At 53.3% G+C, this 24385-nt stretch overlaps 1 protein-coding gene and 1 long non-coding RNA gene across 4 annotated transcripts in view; one reads left to right on the top strand and one right to left on the bottom strand.

Annotated features, from left to right (window-relative positions):
- Positions 1-23556, bottom strand: part of Itga3 (integrin subunit alpha 3) — a 30903-nt gene extending 7347 nt beyond the window's left edge. For 2 of the 3 annotated variants that reach the window (XM_060386902.1, XM_021641620.2), the window contains exons 1-23: positions 22896-23556; positions 15268-15395; positions 14793-14872; positions 12393-12642; positions 10362-10448; positions 9741-9948; positions 9077-9273; positions 7568-7656; positions 7327-7463; positions 7077-7163; positions 6327-6394; positions 6106-6242; positions 5436-5585; positions 5251-5348; positions 4730-4877; positions 4464-4532; positions 4107-4186; positions 3946-4023; positions 2750-2852; positions 2402-2584; positions 2138-2260; positions 1393-1506; positions 469-567 (exon numbers count right to left, since the gene is read on the bottom strand). In XM_060386902.1, the coding sequence (XP_060242885.1) occupies positions 469-567; positions 1393-1506; positions 2138-2260; positions 2402-2584; positions 2750-2852; positions 3946-4023; positions 4107-4186; positions 4464-4532; positions 4730-4877; positions 5251-5348; positions 5436-5585; positions 6106-6242; positions 6327-6394; positions 7077-7163; positions 7327-7463; positions 7568-7656; positions 9077-9273; positions 9741-9948; positions 10362-10448; positions 12393-12642; positions 14793-14872; positions 15268-15395; positions 22896-23101 (2919 nt within the window). In that variant the 5' untranslated portion in view covers positions 23102-23556. The remainder of the gene's footprint in view (positions 1-468; positions 568-1392; positions 1507-2137; positions 2261-2401; positions 2585-2749; positions 2853-3945; positions 4024-4106; positions 4187-4463; positions 4533-4729; positions 4878-5250; positions 5349-5435; positions 5586-6105; positions 6243-6326; positions 6395-7076; positions 7164-7326; positions 7464-7567; positions 7657-9076; positions 9274-9740; positions 9949-10361; positions 10449-12392; positions 12643-14792; positions 14873-15267; positions 15396-22895) is intronic. The other variant, XM_060386903.1, reaches the window with a different exon arrangement.
- On the top strand, positions 15896-22897 carry LOC132655163 (uncharacterized). Its single transcript, XR_009592830.1, has 4 exons — positions 15896-16002; positions 19505-19837; positions 20844-21357; positions 22111-22897. It is a non-coding gene; the product is annotated as an uncharacterized LOC132655163 (long non-coding RNA).
- Positions 23557-24385: the final 829 nt, after the last annotated feature.

The raw sequence follows: 24385 nt of genomic DNA, 5'->3' as shown, positions 1-24385 counted from the left end.
GTGCCTTTTGGGAGGCCAGAGATCAATGTTGGATGCCTTCCTCTATCATTCTCTCCACTTTTCTTTTTCTTTTTTTTAGGCAATGTCTCAATGAACTAGCAGCTATTTTGTCTAAATTGGCCAGCCAGCCTCCCAGCATCCAACTGCCTTCACTGGCCTAAAGCTGAAGAAGTTACAGGCATGGGTCAACACATCCAGCTTTTAACTGGGCGCTTGGGTACTGGGCATCTAAATTTAGGTTTTCATGCTTGTAGAACAAGGCTTTGGCCCCCTGAGCCATCTGCCCAGACACTTGCTTGAGCCAGAACAGCAGTCAGCTGCCCAGGTTGGCCTTGAATTCACGATAGCCCGGGCAGACCTAGGAAACTAGGGTCGTAGGCCTGCACCATCAGGACGAGCACCAGCATCCCCTTAGAGATGCCCTGTGCTGTGTGGCCGGGCCTGAGGCTGCTGCCCTCGTTAACTCACCCATGTGGTCTTGTTCTCCATGTTGATGGTAGGGATTCTGGTTCTCAGGAACAGAGTAGCCCAGCCTTCCACCCTGACTCTGTCAAAGTCTTTATAGTCCTACCAGGAGGACAGAGGGAGTCAGAACTAGCAGCTGAATCTCTCTCAGCCTCCTGACTCTGCACACTCTACCCCCTTCAGCGCCCCACCAGGCAGCACCCTCCAACGATCTGTCATCCAGCCTTGCCTAGACGCACGCACGCACGCACGCACGCACGCACGCACGCACGCACGCTTCACTTCTCTGTGCACTGGGTCCCGTGCTGATGCCGGACAGCACAGTCTGGACTAAGTCTACCCAGCACCTATTCCTGGTACATAGCCACACCCATTCATTTACCCAGGGTAGCTTTTGTGACCCAGTGTTGGAAACTGAGTAGATATGCCAGAAACAAGCCAGAAAAACAAAAACAAAAAACAAAACAAAACAAAAAGCTTAAACGAGGTAGCAGGAGAGAGTAACCCAACCTATCCAAGCAGGACAGGTGACCCACGCAACTTTTTTTCCGGGAAAGTTATGTGTTGTTCAGGAGAGAGGACCCCAGCTGCTGAAGTTAGGTAAGATCTCAGTGATGAGATGTGACTATAGAAGGAGCCACCTTGATGGCTGAATAGGGAATTCACACAGAGACAGAAAAAAAAAAAAAAAAAAAAAGCTGGCATTCCCGGGGTAAGGGCCAGGGTCAAAGGCACTGAAGTAGAATGTAAAAGAAAGCATTACACACTCACGTACATAACACCGATGTGGTCCACAGTGACAGACGCACAACTGTGCAGAGCATGATACTGTTTTACACACACACACACCACCCTGGCTTCATTCCCTCCCTGTCACCCCCCTCACCCATGCGGATGACAGTAATGACCTCTGAACCCGGCACGAACCTCAATGAAGGTGCTGTTCCATACCCGCGCCTTCACGGTCACATTGGTGATGTTGGAGCTATCGGGAATAGGGCACTCGAGCCACACACAGCGTGCACGGCCACTGGCACAGGTCTGAGGTGGACAGGAGGAACACAGACATGAGATGGCCTGGGTCTCCAGACCTGATGCTGGCTCCTCACCGTCTACCCTTCCTAGACTTCACATCATCCCACCCCTGGGTGTTCGTTGTTTTGCTTGTGTACATCCCTCTACTTCAAAAAAAAAAAAAAAAAAGAAAGCTCAAGATGCATTCTGATTCAGGGAATATGAACATGAAACAGAGTCTCTGCTCAGGCTGGCAAGGCCCAGCCTAAGAAACACCTCCCAAGCCAAGCACGCTGGGAGTTGTCTGTCTGTTGTCCTGGGATACCCCTTCAAGCTCTCTAGCCAATTAGACCTCCCCTGGGTTCACCTATTTGCTTCTCAACCTCTTCCTGCACAGGTCACTTCCTCCTGCCCCCCTCAACTCAAATGTCCAAGCTAAATGGCCCCAACAGGGTATGAGGCCTCAGAATCCAGCCAGCAGAGATGCTCCCTAGGGTAGGAGGTAAACCTGTTTTTCTGTCGGGAGGCTCCTGAGGCCCAGGTCCCCAGCACCTCTTTAGACTGCTTCATGATGTCTCTGTGTAAGTGGCCTCTATCACCCTTGCTTCGTGGGCCCCTGATACCCACGCTCCTCCCCACCCCTGCCCTGGCCACTCACCAACACAGTCTCAGATTTGGCCTTTTTGGCAGCAGCTAGTGTGACAGGTGGGGGACCCTGGTCTCCCCCTGGGTCCAGCTGTCTCCGCCTGCGCAGTGGAGACGGTGGCTTGTCTCCGGGGTCCTGAAGAGGGCAGAGATTTGTTGGGAAGAAGAGACAGGGGTGGGGGAAATGAGGACTGAGGAAGCAGGGGAAGACACCGTCCTTTCTGCCCTCCGACATGCAAATGATTTGCACACGGGCCATTCCTGATGATGAACTTACAGAGAGAGTGAGGTTGAGAGGGTTGACAAGGTTTCCAGACGGCTCGCAGGGCCAGGACCCATTGCTTCGGATAGTGATCTCCGTGGGGTACAGCAGCCACTTGCCATTGGCAACTTCATAGGGCCACTCCAGACCTAGAACCAGTGTGCCCAAGGCAGCCAGCCCATCTCCCGCTGGGCTCACCTGTGGGCACATGTGACCCGTGTGTCATAGTTACCGTCGACTAAAAAGCCACCCGGAACTCCACAACACTCAACCCTCCCACTTTTGAGTCCCAGACTCAGAGAACAATCTTCCCATTGCCCTTCGTAAGAGACACCAGTCAGGACCCCAGAGAGGCACCCTTACCTGGAATTCATATTTCAGGGGACTCCCCACATCCTCCACAGTTTTCATGCCAGCCTCGCCCATCACTGCCCCACCAAAGAAGCTCTGCAGCCGATGATTCATCCTAGGGTAAGAAAGACATGGAATCAAGGCGGACAGAAGGCCAGAGTCCTGCCAGAGCGGACTGGGGAGCCAGAGGGGACTGTGGTGCCAAGGCTGGTTAGCTATAGTTCCCCTGGTGTATAAACCTCTGTTCTGCCATGCACCAGCCTCGTGACCTCACACAGACTACTGACCCTCTCTGAGCCTCAGGTTCCCTAGCCTGTAAGGTGGAGTTCGTAAAGAATTGGTACAGTGCAGGGCGGTGGTGCACAGTGGGCCTTCAAGAAGCCGGAGGAGGGGCTGAAGGAATGTCTCAGGGGGTTAAGAGCACTTATTGCTCTTCTAGAGAACTGGGGTTCAGTTTTTGGCACCATCTGTATTTCCAGTCTCAGGGGATCTGACGCCTTCTTCTGACCTTCCTGGGTACCAGGCAAGCACACTGATATGCTTACATACATGCAGGCAAAACACTCATATACATAAAATAAAATAAATTCAAGAAAAAAAAATTTCAGTGGGGGATTGCTGGGGAAGTGGCTCAATGGATAAAGCATTCGCTCTGCAAGCATGAGGTCCTCAGTTCAAATACCCTCCAGAACCCACTTAGAAGCTGGGTGTGGTAGCATACACCTGTCATCCAAGTACCCCTAATGTGAGACGGGTAGTGGAGACAGAAAGATCCCTAAGGAAACCCACGGGCCAGCACATGCATTTTGGTGAATGCAATGGCCAACCGCAAAGAGACTCTCTGCCTCAAACAAGGTGTCGGTAAAGCTCAATGCCTCATGTTGTCCTCTGACCTCCACAGGTGTTCCACGGCACGCACATATCCGCATTCTCACGCGTGCACGTGCACAAAGGTAAATATCAAGAAAATGAAGTGGAGAATTAAAATGGCAGGGACCATCGCCTTCACCCCGGGGCGCTAACGCTGCCCCTCCTACCTGTGTTACTGGGAATAATAATGCAACTGTGATGGTGACCATTATTACTGGGAAAAGATGACCCAGGGGGACACCAGACTGAGAGACGTGTCAGAGGATCTCAGGAGGCATTTAAAGGGGTGGGGAGGCCTTGGCTCAGGTGCAGAGGACTGGGGACAAAGTGGTACCCACAGTCTGAGTGAGGCCTGGAGTGTGTAGTCCACTTGCAGAGTGAGGGACACGGGCTGCAAGTTGTCCTGGTGGCTTGACCTGGGGAGAAAATGCAGGTGGTAAGAAGGAGCCCCAGGATATGAGCTCAGACCTCACCAGAACAGCTTCCTTGGGCCACTCACGTGGATAGCTGCAGGTGTGCCTGAAGGTCCCTCGTGTGCAGGGTCACGCCAATTACCTCAAAGGCAATGAGCAGCTCCATCTAGCACAAGGGAAACAGAGAGGAACGCTGAAACGCAGCAGGGGGATATGGGGGGGGAGATCCCCATCCCCCTTCCTTATCCATCTCTGGTTCCCCCGCTTCTTCTTTGGGTGACATCATTAGATATCGTTGCTACTTTGGGGATCTCTTTTGCACGGCTTTAAGCAGGTTGCTGTAACTTTCTAAGCCCTTGTTTCCTAGTCTGTGAAACAGCTGTCGTATTAGGAAAAAGTCTCATGAGGAAATTCAAGGAGCGGAGTATGGGGCCGGGTCTCACCCTCTGGTTCCGTTTGAAGGGGTTTCCTAGCTCACACAGGATGGTCTGGTTAGCTTGGCAGGTCCCAGCCTGCGGGAAAAAAAGCAAGGTCAGGGTTATACGTGTCTAAACCCCGAAGGCTTGTTTACCATGTAGCAGAGGTAGCCCAGTCCCGAAGGACATCAACAAACCACAACAAGGGAAAATTCAGGTAGCTGTCATATACACTGGGGTACAAACAGACAGGAAGCCGGGTTTGGGGCTGAGCCTGGACAGATGGCACTCACCGGACGCACTGAGGACAGCAGCAGGGCGGGTGGCACATCCAGGGTGAGCAATGCCTCGTGAGCGTCTTCCCCAGCCCGCTCGCGGCTGGGCATATTGGTCACATTGATGCTCAGGAATAGTTTTTTAGTGTCTCTGCTGTACTGGAGCCTGAAGAGAAGAGTCCGGAACTAAGCCAAAAGCCCCACCTCCACTAAGCTCCGCCCCTAAGGCTGGGAAAGCCACTGGGGCCAACCAGCTCCTACCACACAGTCATTTTGTTTTGTTTTGTTTTGTTTTGTTTCGAGACAGGGTTTCTCAGTGTAGCCTTGGCTGTCCTGGACTCCCTTTGCAGACCTGACCTCGAACTCACAGAGCTCCGCCAGCCCCTGCCTCCCTGAGTGCTGGGATTACAGGCGTCCGTGCTAATTAAAGCCCTCTGCTCACACTCACTCTATCCCTGGCCAGGGAAGCCTTGCCCCGGTTCTGTCAGCCAGTGAGGCCCCGCCTCGCCCCTGACCAATCTGTGTCACCCAGATACCACCTGCTTAGAGGCTGCAGCTGCTCAGACACGAAGGCCGCTCGCATCTGCAGGTTGCTGTCACACTTGTTGTCTGGTCCGCACTCTTTCTGGAAGTGGACCTGGGGACAGCGAGAGGCTTGAGGGGCTGCGTCCCATATCACCCTGTGACCCCACAGCCCTCCTGTCTCAGGGTAGGCCCTGCTCACCTCAGTGTGGTTCTCCACAGCCTGTGCCTGGTTGAGGACTGGGTAGGCATCCAGAGACCGCATCCCCAGCTTGAGGCGATCGGGCATGCGCAAAGGTAAGGAGTAGTTCATGGCAATAACGATGGGACGGAGTTTATCACGGACATTGTCCTGGGGAAGACGGTGAGGTGAACTCAGCCCCCAAGTTGAATCCTTCCACTTTGCTAAACCCTAGCCAGACTAAGCCCCAGGGAGGAGGGTGGGTTCTCTCTGCCCTGAACCCCCACTAATCCAATCACCAAACTGAGTCCTACCATCTTGCGCTGCGCGGTCCCTCGGATAGATAGAGCTCCTTCCCAGAGATGGGGGTTTCCCTTTACTTTATGGATCTCCAGGTCCACATCACACCATGATGTCGGGGACCCATTCTTTCCAGACCGGGCCAGGGAAAACACCTCTTTTCCAAGGTGGTAAGCCTTGTCCCCATCTCTACCCTGGGGTTTCCTTCCCTACTACCACAGGCGACATGCTGTGTGCTGCCACCATCCTGCCAATCCATTTTCACTAGAATGGCTTCCCCAAATTCTGTCTTCGGGGATACCCCTGTCCCTCAGCTTTGCCTTGGAGGGACACTGGCCAGCTCTTCCAGGGATCCCAGAGCCCCCATCATCCTCCACTGCTCCCCCCTCACCATCAGCAGCAGCTCCAGTGTCTGGCAATGTGTCTCTGGCATGGAGAAGAAGCCATGGAAGACAGCCGACTGGCTTCGGGCAAATCGGAGCCTGGGTGGGCGGCGGTCCCGGTCAGCCTCCAGGGTGTAAGCCAGAGCTGGAGACAGTCAGGGCAGTCAGCAGGTGGCCAGGTGGGCGGGGGTACCCCCATCTCCCTCCCGCCAGAGCGTCGGGCACTCACTGATGTTCCTCCTGTAGTGAGGGTTCCCAGCGCTGTGGTTGTAGGCAAAGCACAGCTCCACTTGGACACTGTTGGGAGGGGCGCATAGCAGGGCCTGGTCACAGTGGGAGGGACAGCCATGTCCTGCCTCTCACCCCTGTGCTAGGCAAAGGGAACTCAGGATCCTTGTGGGGAGTGGCAGGAGCAAAACTGGGGAGTCTGCAAAGCTGTGGTGACTTCTCACTCACTGTTTCTAGAGGTCACCAGTGGGGAAACTGAGGCCCAGGGAGCAGGATTTGGCTGACGTTATCAGTTGACTGATGACCCAGGCCAGGTCTTAGGATTTCCAGGTCTTACTCTTTGTCACCCATCCCCTGCCTTTCAGTTCTGTCCCCTTGGCTATCAGAATGATATCCACCAAAACCCCTTGAGGTCACTACTGTCTTTATCACTTCCTTAGCAACTGGGTTTTAATTAATTAATTAATTAATTAATTAATTAATTTTGAACACTTAAAGTACAGTATACTATGTTTAAGACTTTTAAAAAAAATATTTCATTTAATTATCTCAGGACTTGATTATTACCCTTTATATGTTATCTGCGACTCAGACAAATAATTTGCCCAGTGAATCTCCTTCCCCACACCCACCCACCTAACAGCATCCATTTCCTTTCCCCTTCCTTCCAGCTTTCACTCCTCAAGCCTTCTGCCTGCTCTCCCCCAGCAATGAGGGGACTGGGTACGAAGAGCTGAGCTGATAGTCTCACCAGGAAGTATCTGTACAAAGCGAGGGGTCCAACACGGCTGGCCTGGCCACCAAGGTCCTATGGAGGATGTTGATGACAGGTCGGGCCCTAGAGTAACAAGACAGCAGGCAGATTATCAGTATTTACTGCACACTCCAGGCGAGGGCTGGGGTTCGGGTTTCTGTGGATCACTGCAGGAGGTGGGCAGAGCTGAGGCACCACGAAGATGAGGACAGAGGGACCCGGCCCTGCCCGAGGTCTCCTAGCTCACCGCAACAGCACAATGTGGTCCGACAGGCTTCCCACCAGCAGGTCTGGATAAAAGTTGTCATCCACATCCATCTTCCCACTCAGAGAGTAGCCAAAGGAGGCCAAGCCCGGCAGGCCTAGTTTCTCTGCATGGATTATCTGAGGCCAAGAGGAAGTAGGGACAGACTCTGAGACATGCTTGGAAGAGGAGGCCCCGGGAGAATGGGGGTGGTGGTATCAGGCTTGTCCCCACTCATTCATACCTGCTGGGGCTGCCTGAGGAGCCCCCCGGAGCTGCTGTGGTAGATGTAAACCTTGCCCAAGCCCTCAAATGGAGCTCCCACAGCAATGTCTGGGGAGGAGAGACAGGGAAGAGTCACTGTGAGCCCCACGGCTCTTTCCCTCTGTGCTGCAGGCTACTGAGCCCGGTGTGGCAATGACCTCACCCTGGCAGAAGTGTTCAGGGCAGCGGGGAACTTCAGAGCTCCAGCGCTGTGGTGGGGATGGAGGTTCCAGAAAGGGGGAAGAAACTTCCTCAAAGTCACACAGCAAGGCTGTGCCACAGACAGAGCTGTGTCCTACATTCCCTAGCATAATCCAGTGTTTCCTGTTTTCCCTAGCCCCCATCAACCACTTTTCCAGACACCTTGGTTCTTCTAATGGCATTTACTATCAAGGCCAAAAGAAGAAGCCATTCCCCACTGATAACAACCAGCACTCACAGAATCCACTTCACTTAACCCTTACAAGAATTCTGGATGTGTGTGTGTGTGTGCTACTATACTCCTCTTTTATAGATAAGCAGACTCAAATCCCAAGGTCGCACAACCAGGAAACTGGATTATAACTACAATATTTGGGTGGGCTTTGTTTCAGTATAATAGACCTTCAAGTGTCAAGACTTTTAAAATGCTAAGCAATGTTTCCTCAGATAAACTAAGCACATTTGAAGATCTCAATCTTTGCTGGACTTATCTGCTACGTTTGGTCTGAGAAGGCCTGGGCGACTGTAAAGGATGCCAAGGAGAGTGAGCAGACCCTGAGCGGAAAACACTGACCCTTCTGTGGGAAGTGCTTGGACCGACTGGTCGACCTTTCCGGCATCCATGCCTGCCTCCTAAGAGGGCTTCGCCTTCCCTTTGGTTCTCAGCTGTATTCTGGGAAACTGAGCTTGTCGGAGAACTGACTTTTGATAAAGCTATGAGCCCCCACAGTAAACAGGCTCACTCCCTAATGTGTTCTCCCTGTGACTTCTCCCCGGGTCCCCCAGAGCACTAGCCAAGGCAATGCCACTATACCTAGGGCTTGATCCCTGTCCCAGCCCTTCCCTATCACCCGATATAACACATCCTCGATCCTATCTATCTCCCTAGATTTCCTAACTGCTTCTACCCCACACCCCTCCAGAATCACCCTCCAAAGTACCAAGCTATCAGATAGCATCCCGCCTCCAAAAAGTTCCCTAGAGATCTTGCCACCCCTACTCTCACGATGACCCAAATAGAAAGCCCCATTTCCTCTGCCTGGCTTTCAGCGCATTCACCAGCTTGTCTCCGACGTACGTTTTAGTCACGTATGCTACATTGTCCTTATGCTCATGCCGCACGCTATCTGTACCTCTCTTCTGTGCACTCGAAGCCTAACCACTTAGCACCCACTCTAGCCGAGGCCCCAGGCTAGCCTCTGTGTGTCCTCCACACTATTCCTTTGAGCTGTGAGTCCTGCCAGGCCTGGTATGCAGTTGGTGCCGGAGGAGGGGTGCTGGCTCATACCCTGGAATCCATCCTGGTTGATGTCACCAATGCTGGCTACAGAAACGCCAAAGCCAGAGCGACTGGGACCGTGAAGCAGGAGGGAAGGCTGATCAGGGAAGGACGTTCCCGCCTGGTTCATGAAGACATAGACAGCACCTCCTACCTCCTCTTTCCGTTCAAAGTAGTAGGGAGCTCCCACCAGGAGGTCCTGCCACCTGCACAGGAGAAGAGTGGGAATGGGAGCGTGAGGTTGGGCCTGATAACACAACAGAACTGGTCATCTAATAGGCACGATTTTGCCAGGGCCATGCAACTTGAGCAAACGACACTTCTGGCCACAGTCCATGAGGAGGCTAACAAGACCCACCAAGCAGAAAACTCCTGTCACTGGAGAAATCACGCAGGTGAAGATCACACTCCAAAAAGCCCCCGCCCCGCTGGCACCTTTTGAATGACAGGTACAGAGAAGCAAGCACGGGTGTCATGACATGCAAATGACATGCAAATGTCCAGAATCCCATCAAGTGTGATTGCGAGACACACACCCCCCGAAAACAGCCGATGTGTGAATGCAAAGCTTCTACCTCCCTGTTCTAGCTTAAGCAAGCCTGCCACCCATCCCCCACCACCCACCACCTTTCCCCCTGGTCCCAGAAGATGTCCCGGGTCCCTAGATTCTCACCCATCATTGTTCAGGTCTGCCAGGGCAATGGCACTGCCAAAATAAGCGCCCACCTGCGTGCCCTCCAGCACCTGCCTCCTCCGCAGGTCTCCACCTGGCACTTGGCTCAGCAAGAAGACGGCGCCCATATGTTGGTGCCGTGGGGCGCCCGTCACGACGGTGATCTCCGTGGGGTGTAGGATGGCACTGCCTACCTGCATCGTGTACCCTGGGATGAGGGGGTGGGGATGTTCAACCAAAGCCCCGGTAAATTAAATTCGTCCCCTTCTATCCTAGGCCTATCCCCCTAGTTCCCCACCCTCTGTTATCTTCTATGCAAGTTGAGAAGAAAAAAAAAACAACAACAAAAAAAACAAAAAAGGAAGCCACAGACGCAACCGTAGCCTCCCTTGCACACTGGCTTCTAAGCTTCACAACACACAACACAACCAGATTTGCACCTGAAAGCCTAAACCGGGGTCTCAAAGGTGAGTAGCGCTTAGTAAGTGTGTTCTGGCCGAACTAAATGCCACCAGTCAGTCACATCTGCAGCCCACAGCATACCAGCACTAAAAGGGCCGGTGGGTTAGGGGTCAGGTTGGCTTCCCTCATCTTCCAATGGGCCACAAGCACTGGGCTTACCAATGTAGAGGTTTCCTTGGTCCTCTGAGCCCTTGTAGCTGTACTCAGATAAATCCCAGCTTTTCCGCTGAATCATGTAGCTGTTTCCTGCAGAAAGATCGGGGAAGGGGAGCAGAAGGCATTAGTCACCGCCTTTTTCCTCTACCATGCCCACCCCGATGAACTCTGTGATGGGGGGCAGGAACGATGGACCAGCGGACCAGAGCACTGGCTGACGTTCTTCCGGGAGGCCGGGGTTTGGTTCCCAGTGTCCACAGGTAGCACACAATGGTCTGTAGCTGCAGTTTCAGGGGATCGGGCAGCACTCGGGCTCAGGATCCCCAGGCCTCAGCCTCCCAACCGTTGACAGGTAACACCACACCACCCGGTTTATGTGATCATAGGTATGTATGGGCGTTTTGCCTGTCCCTATGGCTGCCCGCCACTCGCATGCAGTGACTGCAGAGGCCAGAAGAGGGCATTGGGTCCCCTGGTGCTGCGCCATCTCTCCAGCAAGGATCTCGAGACAGTGAAATATTCTGTAACCTCTGTAAAAGGACAGTCCTGGAGGTATTGACCCCAAAACGCTGCTTTTAGCTTATGATGCATAAAAAGAGAAAGTGGGAGGCAAGAACATTTAGTCTGATCCTGTTTCTTTTTAAGAAGACACCTATAAACACTAAAATAAGGGTCTGGAGAGATGGCTCAGCAGTTAAGGGCACCGGCTGTTCTTCCAGAGGACCCAGATTTGATTCTCTGTGCCCACACGGCAGCTCACAACTGTCTGTAACTCCAGTCCTAGGGGGTCTGACACATGCAGGCAAAACACCAATGCACATAAAAATTTTTTAAAATTATTTTAAAAATACTAAAGTGATAGTAGAAGAAGTCTTAAGACACTATAAACGTTGAGAAATGGAATGAGGGAGGTTGGAGGAGGGAGGTTTTAAATTTTTTTTTTCCTCCTTAATCTGTGGTACAAGGGTTGAACTTTGACTCTCATACAAGCTAAGTAAATGCTCTACCACTGAACTATGTGCTCTCCCCCCCCCTTAATCTTGAAACAGGGTATTGCGTATTGCTAACCCATGCTGGACTTGAACTCACTGAATATCCCAGGGAGTTATGAATCCATCCCTGCCTCAGCCCCTTGAGTAGCTGGGATCACAGGACAGTGCCACTGGGACTGGCCATTTCTGCTCTTGATTCTAACAGATCCTAAGCTAAGATTTTAGTGTTTGCACCAGAAGCATGTTTGTAAAAGTTCCCAGAGGTTGAATTGACATCAGACAGGTCACAATTCAATCTAGGTTTCCCGGTTTATTGTGGGGAAACTTTTCTAAGAAATGATTTTTAATTAAGTAAAATGGGTGTAAAATGCTTGTATCCCCATAGTATTTTAGCAATGCTAGGTTCAATGCCTATAATTCCAGCACTTGGAAAACAGAGACAGGAGGATTGCCATGGGTTTGAAAATAGCTTAGGCTATGTAATAAGTTCACAGTGACACTCTGTCACACACAGGCACACATACACACACACACACACACACACACACACATTTTTCAGACTGCTTAAGATAATATGTGTAGAGAGCTGGAGAAATAGCCCAGTCAGTATTTGCCATGCAAGTATGAGGACCTGAACTCACATTCCCAGCATCCACACAAAAAGCCAGACACAGCACCACGTGCCTATATGCTCCGCAATTCCAGGGTGAAAACAGGCAAATCCATTGGGTTCACTGGCCAGCCACTCCAGCTGCATCAGTGAACTCCAGGTGTAGCGAAGAGCAACTGGGGCACGGATGTCAGCCTCTGGCCTCTATGCCCACATGCTCACAGGTGTACACACGCAAGAGCTCTAAAGACGTCACATGTAAAGCCACTGGCACACAGTGAATGCTTTGACACGGTAGAGACTGTCCGTGCTTACTGCTCTTGGCCTGGGGCCCTGTCTCTTCTGACCCCGCCCCGGGATGGTCCGGACTGGCCGTCCCTGTGGCTTACTGATTGATGGTCTCTGCGGCCCTTCCTTCTCCCAGGTCCCCACCTTTCCAGTTGTAGGCACCAGGGGCACCAAAGTACACAGCGTTCTGGGTGAAGCCTCCGCTGGTGCCCAGCTGGCACATGCCAGTCTGCAAGTAGTCGGTGTTGCTGTTGCACATCTCATTGTGGTAGGTCTGCCAGTCATCGCCAGGGTCCAGCTGGAGGTCGTTGCCACGCACATAGCACTTGCCTACCATGCGCCGCTGGTCCTCTAGCCCAGACCACAGCACCTGGGTGTAGCGATGGGCACACACCTAGGGACCCACAGACACACACATACGTGGCCTTAGCCAGGATCAGGGAACTCCTGGCAAGCTGTACCTCTCACCCTGCTGGCTTTGCGAGTCAAGGGCCAGAGCGGAACTCTGGCTTTTTTTCCCTCCTTGTGAGAATGTTGAAGCCTGTACTCTCTACCCGCTATTTTGGAATCAAGGGTCAGGAGCAGATCTAGGGAAGGCAGAAGGCATGGATTTGAGAGCAGCTTAGAGATCTTGGTGAAAGGAATTGGAGGATGAAGGAATGTGAGCCTTAGGCTCCTGGGTCTAAAAGGAGCTATTTACAGAGAGATTAGGGGACTCATTTCTCTCATCCCCAGATGACCCTGCTGTTTAAAGGATCATTTAAAATAATAATAATAATAATAATTAATAAATAATTAATAAGAGCAGTGAACACTTTTTTAATTTGGTTTTTATTTGCTTATTTGTTTGTTCTTTTGTTGAGGCAGTGCTTCTTGGTGTAGCCCTGGCTGTTCTGGAACTCACTATGTAGCCCAGGCTGACCTTGAATTCAGAGCTCTGCCTGCTAGGACTAAAGGGGTGCATCACCACCACCCAGCTCATCGAACACTTCCTGAGCACTCAGTAAATGCCAAGCACAAGTCCAGGCTTTTCTCATGGAGTAACTTTAAATGTTTTTATCTTTTTTTTTTGTGTATACTTATTTTGCCTGAATGCACGCCTCCGCACCATGTACATTGTTGGTGCCTGCAGGAGGACAGAAGAGAGCCTCAGATCCCCCGGAAATGGAGTTACGCACTGTTGTGAGCTGCCGTGTGGGTGCTGGGAACTGAACCCAGGCAATCTGAAAGAGCAGCCAGCGCTCATAAACTGCTGAGCCATCTCTCCAGCCCTGAAGAATGCGCACTGACTGGAGAAAAATCGGTGAAACCATACAGTTACTTTAAGCCTGAGCAATGCCTAGCAAATCCAAGGCCCTGGGTTTAATCCCTAACACAGCCAAAACAAACATTAAAAAAAAATAATAAGATAAGCAAACTAAAAATGTAAAAAAGTATTTTGAACCAGGCATGGTGGCACCACCACCCCTCTGAATCCTAGAACTGGGAGGCAGAGGTAGGCAGATCTCCGCGTTTGAAGCCAGCGGGACTGCAGACTGAGTTCCAGGCAACCAGGGCTGCATAGTGAGACACTGTCTCAAGTGGGTAAAAAGTATTCTGAATTAGCCTCTGGGCTATCCAAGATCTAGAAACGGGTGGTACGCTTGTCTATTGGCTTTTTCTGTCACACCCCAGCTGTAAGCAAGTACACCCCAGCATTTCACACGAGCTTCTCCTTAGGCACTGCTCAATTTCTGGTGCTCGGAACACAGTAGGTGCTAACTAAATATTTGTTGACTGCATGAAGGTGGGTAAGTAACTAATCCTAGGGTCAACAGTCACTTAAACAAACCTCTAGACTCACACCCACAAACAACACAGTTTACAAAGGGGTAATCTGGTGGACCGATTGCCAACCTGGAGCTTATGATCGTGTTCAAAGGACAGAAGTCATGGCAGTGATGGCTAGGTGACCACTCAGAGGTGGCTCAGAGAACTTCCTGGAGTGATATAAATATGCCGTTTCATGGGTGTTGCTGACACAGGCTTATCATTAGTCAAAGCTCCGAGAAGGTTAATATCTGCCCTTTTTTACTACATGTAGAATTTTATATGAATCTAAATAATGTCCGTCTGGAACACAGAAATTGAGATTCCCCTAGGGCTGACATCTGAAGAATTGTCAGCAGAAGGTGACAATTGATAGCAGGGAGTGGCACTCAAATCAGTGCCAGGGTGAGCCAGGGTCACCAGGGCTGTGCCTCTTCCGGCAGCCAGCCTCCCAGGAAGGAGTGCCTGCCAGCACTCAACTGCCCGGGGCACTCTCTGCCCTTTCCCCCTCCGAGTTCTCTCTGCTCTTTCCCACGAATGGTGAGCATCCGTGCTCACAGGACCTACACCATGTGCAGCCTTGGGAGAGTGCAGGACTCGGGGGACACAGGCCTGAAAAGACATGAGGCCCCGGATATGGACACTTGCAAAGACCCCAGCCACGCACAGGGGATCCCCGGCCACCCTCTGTTGCCCTCCCTGGCTCTGGGAAGATGATGCTAAGTGTCCACTTACCAGAACTCTACCTGCAGGGCCCTGGCTTGCCACAGTCACCCCAAGCCACATGTCCTCGATAATGTGATGGTCGGGGTCACCTGCAAGAACAGGAATCGTGAGCTACGGTTCCTCATTCCATATCCCAGTGTTCAAAGCCTCCTAGGCGAAGCTTTCCCTCCTTCCTAAGTCCTGTCTGCCATTGCTCCGAGCTCACACTATATGACCTTCCCTTTTTTTCTGCTCCTCTTTCCAGAGGGACAGGAAGCAAACCAGCTTTGCTTTTCGCTTGGTTTTGTTTTTTTAAGCAAGGGTCTCCATATACATCTCAGGCTATTCTGGAACTCACTGTGTAGACCAGGCTGGCCTTGATCGTGCTGTCCTCTTGCCTTAGCCTTAAGTGTTAGAATAACAGCCATGAGCCTCACTAACAAGCTAGCCTTGTAGCTCCCCTCTGGGCTCCCTCTGCCAGGCCCCTGGCTTAGCTCAGGCTCACTTTTCTCTGAGATGTCCATCCGTTCACAGTCATCCTTGAGGGCGGTGAGGGGACACACGTACACGGCTCCAGTCCGGTTGGTGTAGCCATCGTCCACAGCAAACTCCCGGGGAGCCCCAGCCAGAAGCCTGGGAGAGGAAGGCAAGCAGGCCAGCCTGACTTTACAAGCCTCCCTCCAGCCAACTTGCAAATCAACACTCACTGGGCATGAACTCCATTCCATGTTATAGGAACGGGCATTAACAAATCTCAGTCCTGTCTTCCGGGAGAGCCCACCACAGAGGAAGGCAGGCCAGGAGACACACGCTCGGTAAGCATCTTACCAGGAAAGCGTGAAGGTCTGTACGTGAGGTGCCCCGGCCTCAGCGTAAGGACAATGGCCAGGGGCCACCCAGTGAAGAAGGGGAGGAAGGGCACTCGATACAAGGGTACAAAGTGTGCAAGGGCCAGGAAGCATGAGCAAGCCAGTGATTCAGGCACCAGCCCTCTGTACAACCAGATCCCGGGAAGAACAGTGGGGGAGGCATACAAGTCTTGACAAAGGCTTTAGGGGAACCACAGAGGGACCCCAGGCAAGGAAGTTGACAAGATCTGTTTTGTTTGTTTGTTTGGGGGTTTTCCTTATATCATTCTCTTTTTCAGACACAGTCTCACGAAGCCAAGGATAGGATACTCCCCAGTCAACCTTGGACTTCTGATATTCCTGCTTCCACCTTTCAAATGCTGGATTTTCAGGTATGTACCACCATGCTCAGTTTTATGTAGTGCTAGGAATTCAACCCAGAGCTTCCAGAATGCTGGGTGAGCACTCCACCAGCTGAGGTACATTCCCAGCCCCAGATCCGCGTTTTTGAAGGAATCCTTTGGCCTCAGAAGAAAAGGAATTTCTCCTTAAGTTTTGAAGAATTACATTTTGAAGGAATGGCAGTTATGGGCTCAAGTGCCGGGTGTGTGAGTTGGGGGGGTGGGGGGTGGCCAGAGAAGGCAGAAGGGACCTGTGTAAGGAGGGGTGAGCTATTGAAAACCTGGATCTCTCCTCCGGAAACTATCAAGCAGAAAGCTCGAGGAGGCACAGATCTCTAAGCGAGCTGAGCGATGCCTCCATTTGCCCCACCCCCACCTCGAGACAAGCGCACTGGTATGGGGTGGGGCTGGATACCCAGTGTGGCCCGAGAACAGAGTTCCAGTAAAAGGGAGTGGACAGGAGCTATCTATCACCTTGTTCCCAGAATCCATCTTGAGGGGCACCAAGACATTCCCACAAGGGGGCTAGGACCCTGCAACTCCACCCACACTAAAGGAGCCACTTAAGCAGAGCAGACAGTGGATGAGCCCTGAAATCCTCTCTCAGACTATCCCTGGGTATTTGTAAAAGAAGATCTCCAACTACCACAGGCTACTTGAACAGTATCTGGGGCAGTCCAGCTTCGGAACCAAGGTTTTCCTTGTATCTCCTTCCTGCAGCCTTTCAATATTCTGCTTGGAACATGCCCTCTGCCACCTTCCTGCCGCCACGTCAGCCTCCTGGGTGGCAGCACCTCCCAGGTGCCCCTCTGTTTATTCCAGCAACATTGTGGCCCTGAGGCTCCCAGGCTCCAGGCCTCTGGCCAGTCTGGAAGTGCTGAGCAATGGCTGTGCCTACAGCCCTGCTTTGGACCTGAGAAGGAGGGCGGCAGGGAGCAGGCAGGGCAGGGCTCGGGCATGCTGGGGCCTGGGGTGCCTCCACCTACTGGGAGTCAGGAATGCATTGCCTGGGGGTACTAGGAAGTGGGTGGACCTATGCTTGCACCTCTCCTCTGCACCTCAGACTTCTACTTCAGCGCTGTTCCTCCAGGCAGGGGCAAAACTTCCCCAAACAGAGTGGTGTTCTGACCACCCCAGGGAGGAGTAAGGGAACAGATATTACGGGCAGGCCACTAGCCAACTTCTGTTCAGGCTAGGGAGGGTACCTGCCTGACCACCCTAGCTCACCACCTACCCGCTGGCATGCTTGACAAAGGAGAGAAGGAAGCTAGGGCCTGTTTGGAAGGAACACCTCAGCCTGAGCTAGGGACCTGCTTCCAGGACTGGTACTGAGAGTGATTTCCTTTCCCTGTGAGTCTTGAGTGTCTTATCTATAAAACGGGACTCTCAGCTGAACTTGCCACTCCAGGGCTTGGAGGACACACATGGGCTCCTGCAGAAGGGCCCTCTGAGGAAGAAGCCACGGCTGGTGTGAGCACTATTGCTCTGGTTTTTTGTGGAACCAGCACTGGCCCTAGCTTGACTCCAGACTCTCTCCAGGGACCCTGGAATTCCAATACTGCAGGTTAGGGAACCTGACTCGGAGGAGAAAAAAAAAAGACAGACAACTTCATTGTTTGGAAGGAATGAGGGGTGAGCAGAAGTAGGACTTCCACATCCTGAGGAAGGCTGGCAGTCACTGGGGGAAGGGAGAGAAAGGCTGGGATCTGCTTATCTCCAAAAGAAGGCATTGGCTGGAGGTGGGGTCTGCTACAATGAGCTTGAAGAGCTGTAAGCTTCAATGGGTGAAAGGGGGCCCTGGGGAGCAAAGGATGTAATGGATGCCATTCCCATCACAGCTGCCACTGTCCTGCCTAACCATCAGGAGGTAGCTGAGGGGCAGGGTTTCCATGCCTCCCAAGCCTGTCTCCACTAGGAGGGACTGAGGGACCCTTCCTCTTAGCCGCCTGAGGGATGGAACAGGCAGCGCCAAGCACAGACTATGGATGGATTAGAATAAGACTCCACACAATCTTTGAATTCCTGTCCTTGTCTGGTGCCAGCCTTGTGCCCACTGGTGGGGACTGAGGAGGGGCCAATTCCCTAATCCCCAGGCTCCTCCCTCCTAAGAGATTCCACTGGGAGCTCCCCCACATCCCCTGGAGTATTTTTAGCTCCTTCTTGGCCCGCTCAGAGGCCCTTTAAGGCCCTCTGGCTCCCAGCCCGGGATGCAGTGGTCTACAGCCAGAGGCCTGCACACGGATGGAGGAAGGGGTTTCCAGAGGGTAGGGTCCATCTTCCTCCTACCACAGGGTTAGGGAATCCCAAGACTGGGACAGACCTTCCTGGTACGTAAAGTTGAAACATAAAGTCCTATGCAAATGGATAGCAGGTAGTGCTGTTGGCTCCAGATTTAAAAAGACAAAAATCTAACTGACCACCCCTACCCCCAGACCACCACGGAACCCACCTTAAAGCCGTAGTCAGAGGGGAAAGGCAAGTGGGGATGCCCAGAGAGAGGTCTCAGGAGATAGGGCCTTTTTCTCCTTGAGTCAGGCTGGGCTTGGGGGAGCAGAGAGCACCCCAGGAAGCAGATGGCTGGGTGAAATAGAAGATCAAGAGCTCTCAACAACCGTCTCTTCCTCCTTTCATTTGGCTCCAACTAGAAAGCCTCTCCTGGTCTCTGGGGAACCCCTGAGCTTCAAGTGCAAGGAGGGGGGGCTCTTCACCCTACCCATCCCTCTACACCTCCACTCCTCCCAAGGAGTTCAAAGCTGATAGGATAACTGAAGAGAAAATGGCATTATCTGAGAAAGCTGGGGAATGGGACCCAAGAGAGTTCAGGGCACCAAGCTGGCTCACACCAAAGAGGAAGAGGCCCTCGGGATTCCGGGGGTGGGGGGTGATGCTCAAAGAAAGTCTATAGGATTCAACTTCATTTCAGGGAGGTGTGCGGTGGCTCCTATGGGGAGATTTCAGGGAGGCCCCAGGGCCTTCCTTGGGGTCTCGGTCGCTGTTCCCCTCAGATGCCAGTCGTGGAAGCAGGAGGGGAGGCGATGGCTGCTCCGGCCTGAGTAGGAGGGAGGTCAGTTCTTGGATGCCAGCTCTATGCCCTGCTGCCTGATTTAGCCACCTCCCCAGGGGCTCTCCTATGGCGGCTGAAACTGCAGCCCTCACAGTCCTCCTCTACCCCTCCGCACGCTGCCCACCCAACCCCCTCTCTCCTGGTGACTCAGCCCTAGAACCAGAGCAACAAGCTGGAGGGAGAATGAGAAAGATGGAAGAATGAGGTCTTGGCAGGGCCTCAGGTGAAAAAGAATAAAGAAGTGTTTTTCTCACTTCTCCTCTTTCCCTGGCTTTTTGGTAGGTATTCCATATTTGACATATTTGACCCTTTAGGGCATTCCTTGAGTTATCTAACCTCAGTCCCTTACTGCAATGGACATTTTCTTCCTTTTCTTTTTCTGTTATGCTCGGCCCAATTGCCTCACTACCACCCCTTTCTTTGAGACAGGGTCGTCCTGCGTAGCCTGGACTTTCAGCAAACTGCCGATCCTTCTGCCTTCCTCTCTGAGTCCCAGCATGATAGGTGTGGGCTACCCCACCAGCTGCCAATCCCTCCTTGCTGCTTCTTTTTCTGCAAGAACAGCCCTCCTCTACCTCCTGCCCATTGTAAAGCCTTCTGGCCTAGAATGGCCACTGGAGAAGAAAGCCAGCAGAGATGGATAAACCACATTCAGGCCTTGTGCCACAGCCACAGCTGCCATGCCATTTCTATTGGCACGAGCCGTGAAGGCTGCCAGGAACCCGCCCTGCCCAGGGAACATGTTTCAAGAGAGCACAGCAGGTAAGCCAGACTCCCGCCTATCTCAGGCATGACCTCATTTCCAGGAGCCACTCCCTCCCAGGTTTCCCAGACACCCTCACTTCCAACGGTGAAAGGGAGGGGGCCCCAGAGGAAACCCCACACCCAGCCAATGAGGTCAGGCCAGAGCAAGAGGGAATAACAGAGCAGGTGCAGGAAGGGTCAGTAAGCACCTCCCAAACAAGCAGCTCTTCTCCCTCCAAGGGGGCTTTATGCAACATCAAAAAGCCCAAAGTAAGCCAGACATGGTGGCACAAGCCTTTAATCACAGCCTGGGAGCCATCGGAAGGCGGATGGATCTCCGTGAGTTTGAGGGCAGCCTGGTCTACAAAGCAAGTTCTAGGACAGCCAGAGCTGTCATAAAAGAACTTGTCTCAGATACATAGATGATAGATAGACAGACAGACACACAGATATCTAATACATAGATAGGTAGATCGATAGATAGACCAACAGATAGATGGATGGATGGATGGAGGTATAAGCCCACAATGAGTGGTCTGTTCTAGTGTTGCTTTCCTTTTGATTGTTTTTGAGACAGAATTTCACTGTGTAGCCCTGGCTGTCCTGGGACTCACTCTGTAGTCCAGGCTAGCCTCAGATTCACAGAGATCTGCCTGCCTCTGCCTCCTGAATGCTGGGATTAAAGGCATGTGCCACCACCGCCCAGCTACCTCAGATTCTTACTGAGTGCTATGAGCCTGGGCTGTGGGTGGGGTACCCCAGGATTGAGATAAAGGTGGTAAACAGCAAAGAGAGTCTGTTTTGGATTTTTAACGCTTCTGGGCCAAAATCTTCGAGAACACAGAAGCTATGCTCTCCCCTCCCCAACCCCCCAAGGACAGTGCATAAACCCATAGCTGTGCTCAGGGTTCCCTAACAGCTGGCGGACCCCAAAGCACAAACCTTGAGCCATCCCACCTTTCCAAGGGGAATTTGACAGCATATGAGGCTGCAGTCTGACATATTGGTTCCCTACAACACTCAGGCAGCTGTTCACATCTGGCTACACAGCTGGCTGTAGTGAATCCCAGCTGCTTCTCCCAAAGGGCCAGGAGAGCTGAACTCGGTAAGACGAAGACAGAGCCAAGACACAGAAGCAGCTCTGGGCAAGATGGAGAAGACCCATCTGGCCAGAACCACCTGCCCTCAGAGGTCCATCAGTTCAGCATTCTCCGCAGCTGCCTGGAGAGGAAAGCAGAAGTCTTACACTTGGCCAGCTTGCGTAGGACCCGTAGGTGAAGGAGATACACCTCCATCCAGTCTCAGCCCCAGAGCCTTCTGGTATCCGCCGGAGAACTGGACACGCCAGGACCATCCTAGACATACTGTCTCATTAACACTAAGAAGGTGTGTTCTCCAGGACTGTCTCAAGTGTTAAGGGACAGAGCCAGGACAAGACCGCAGTAGTGAGACACTCAAGTTTCTTCTCCCTCTACAAGGCCAAGGTGCCTCTCACAGGCCAGCGGAGACAGGAAGGAGGAAGGAACACATAAATCCAGGTACAACCTCATCCTGGGGGAAACTGGTCCCTGGGAGGGAAATCTCTTCCTCAAGGTCACAGAGCAGAGGGGGAGGGGTCGCAGAAGCTCTTCTACTGAGTTAGCTTTGGCCATGCGCACCCAGCACCAGAACATCTGAAAGCTATGTCCTGGGCTAGGATAGGGAAGGCAAAGGCGCTGCTGTAGCAACTATCTGTTGTCAGAGGGCCTCCGCAAGGCAGAAGGTTATATCTGCCCGGCCAGGGTGGAAGGGTGTGGTGGCCCTACCTTCTGCTAGGGCCAGGTAGGGGAGAAGCTAAGTCCAGGTGGGCAGTATGGACAGGGGCTGGGCCAGCACGGCAGAGGCAAAGACTGAAGTGAGTCGGACTTTGAACATTCCAAACGTCCTCAAAGTTTCTACAGGCCCCATGCAGAACAGGGAGAGGTTTTAACACTCATACCCTGACTGGGTCTTTTAAATTAGTAACTGTCGGAGGCCAGGCAGGAGTAATCAATCGCCGGGGAGGCCATCCAGCTCAAAAGGTAGAAGGGGGTCAATGTGATTACCATTGCTCCTTTCTGGGCACCTCCTCCGGTTACCCTCGTCCCTCAGCTAGCCAGCCTCAGCACATAGAACCCACGCAGACAAACCTCAGACACCTGGACATGAGTGTGCACGGGGAGGGGCGGGTGGCTGGATGCGATCTCCTCCTTTCCTCCCCTCCTCCCTTCCTCCCTCCCTCCCCTCTGCTCGGCTCTTCCCGCTTCTTGCAGCTGTCGCAAAGGAGAGCAGAAGACAGAGAAAACACCATTCTCCTCTTCAAACCAAAACAAACACACTCTGGGGCTGCTGATTCAACATGAATCTGTGGAATGCAGGGAGATGCCTGGTGGGAGTACCCCCCACTGCTTCCGGGTGGGCGCTAGCCGCCGAGGCTGAGGACAGCGCCTCGTCTGTCTTCCACCACCGCCCGGTCCTCTAAGGTCCTCTAAGAGAACCTCTGGACAGCTCCAAACGCCCGGCCTCTTCATCACCTCACTCGGCAAGGCCAAGCCCTTGAGAAGCAGTCCGGCCTGCTTCTGCAGAGGGCGTGGCTGCTTGTGACCACAGGCTAAATGAGAAGGGTAATGGGGGCTTAAACGCATCTATTCCCGGGTCCTCCCCAGGAGGAAGAGAAGAGGGATGCAATAGGTGTTTATTTTACAGAGTTCTCCCAGCCCAGGAGAGAAGCTAATGTTAGGTACTGGATTCTCAGGGCGCTGAACAACAAGAGACCCTACTTGTGCTCGCCAAAGAGGTCTGAGTCGCGAAGCGGCCGCGTCTAGACAGGTTCTGGCCAAGTCAGCACTTGCCATGATTACTGCCCCTCATCCTCCACTTCCCGCCAAGCCCCACAATCGGAGGGCCGCCCCCCTGAATCCGGGCTCACAAGGAAAGGCCGGCAGCGTCAGGCCTGGAAGTCAGCGGGCCCAGGTCTCGTCTCTGACCTAGCTCAGGTCAGGTATCCGGGCACCTACCCTCCTCAGCATCCCACCTCGCCGCCGCCAGGCTGACTTACAGGTAGCGCTGCTGTCGCTCGGTCTGCCGATGGAGGGCGACCGAGTAGCCGAAGAGACTACCGGGGTTCAGCGCCTCCTTCACCACTAGGAATCGGGTGTCCAGGTTGAAGGCGAAGGCGACCCGGCCGCCAGAAGCCACCATCAAGGCCAGGACGCGGAGCATCCAGCCAGGGGCACCGGGCACGCGGCGGGAGCCGGGGCCCATGGCTGGGAGCGCCGGCCGGGCCGGGGGCAAAAAAAAAAAAAAAACGCAAGCGGGCTCAGCACCGCGGGTGATAGAACTGTTCACCTGCTCCAGGCGCCGCCAGAGGACACCCGAGCCCGCTGCGCCGCCGCGCCCGGAGTCCCGGGCAATTTTTTTTTTTTTTTTATTTTGCCCTATTCCGGGTCCGTTTCACGTCCGCTCCGGGGTGTCGCTTCTCCAATCCTTTTTCCAGATCCGTGGATCTACTCTCCCGCTGGTCGGGTGGACGGGTCGCCGTTCCGGGCTCCGGGCACCCCACGCCCTAGATGGTCCTGGCCGCGCCCCCTGGGCGGTGTTAGCTCTTCGGATCTCGGCTAGGTGGAGGATCTGGAAAGGCAAACCCTCGCCCGCCGCCAGGAGGGCAGGACGGAGGGATCCTCCCCCGGCGCGCGCCCCGCCTCCCCACCGCCCAACCCCGCACCTCCCCACCTTGCGCGCCCAGTCCGGGCTCGCTTTCCTTCCGGGGAAAGAGAAAAAGGTCCCCGCTGGGCCACCGCCTCTTAAAGGGGCAGCGCCGCCCCTCCCTCTCCATCCGCGCTGCCGCGACTCCGCCCTCTATCTCAGACACCTGTCGGGAGCCCCAAAAGCCTGGATTTCTCCTCCCAGGGGCTTGCTTCTCCCAGGACGCCGGCGTCTTCGGTGCAAGACGGATTAGACGGGCGGGGCCGGAGGTGGGATTTGCCTGGCGTTTCGCTGCCGCTGCAACTGGAAAGGCCGTTCTAGGCGCTGCCAGCACCGCGGTGCGGGCTGGACTGACCAGGCGTTGGCTCTTCGGAGAACGGTTGTCTGAGCCCTGCGGACCTCCGCAGCGCTGAGAGTCCCTGACTGCGGGTCTCTGGACTTTCTTTTTCGTACTAAAGTCCCTGCATGGAGGAGGAGTATTTCTCCTGCCCACCGACCTTCTCATCCTGATCCCAGCCAGAACCGGCTCCTCCGCAAAGCCAGACAGATGTTTAGCGGTGGTGATGACAGCCCATCAGTAATCGTAATTAGCAAAGGGCAGCGTTTGTCTCCTAGGGCAGTGAATGGGACCTCAACCCCTACAGTCGTGTACCAGGTGATGCTGGGTGGAGACAGGTGGGCTAGGCTCCCAGAGCTCATTATCCAGGAAGGACTCAAACTGAGAGGGGTCATTATGGACATTTTTAGAGTCTAACTCAGATTTCCCCAATTGGCAGAACAAAGACTCATTTCCCCTGAGCGTCGTTTTCTATATATTCTTTAGGGGTTTTGTTTGTTTCCTTG

This window comes from Meriones unguiculatus, chromosome 7 (assembly GCF_030254825.1).
Source record: "Meriones unguiculatus strain TT.TT164.6M chromosome 7, Bangor_MerUng_6.1, whole genome shotgun sequence".
Lineage (NCBI taxonomy): Eukaryota > Metazoa > Chordata > Mammalia > Rodentia > Muridae > Meriones > Meriones unguiculatus.
This window is presented reverse-complemented; position numbering and strand designations above follow the sequence as displayed.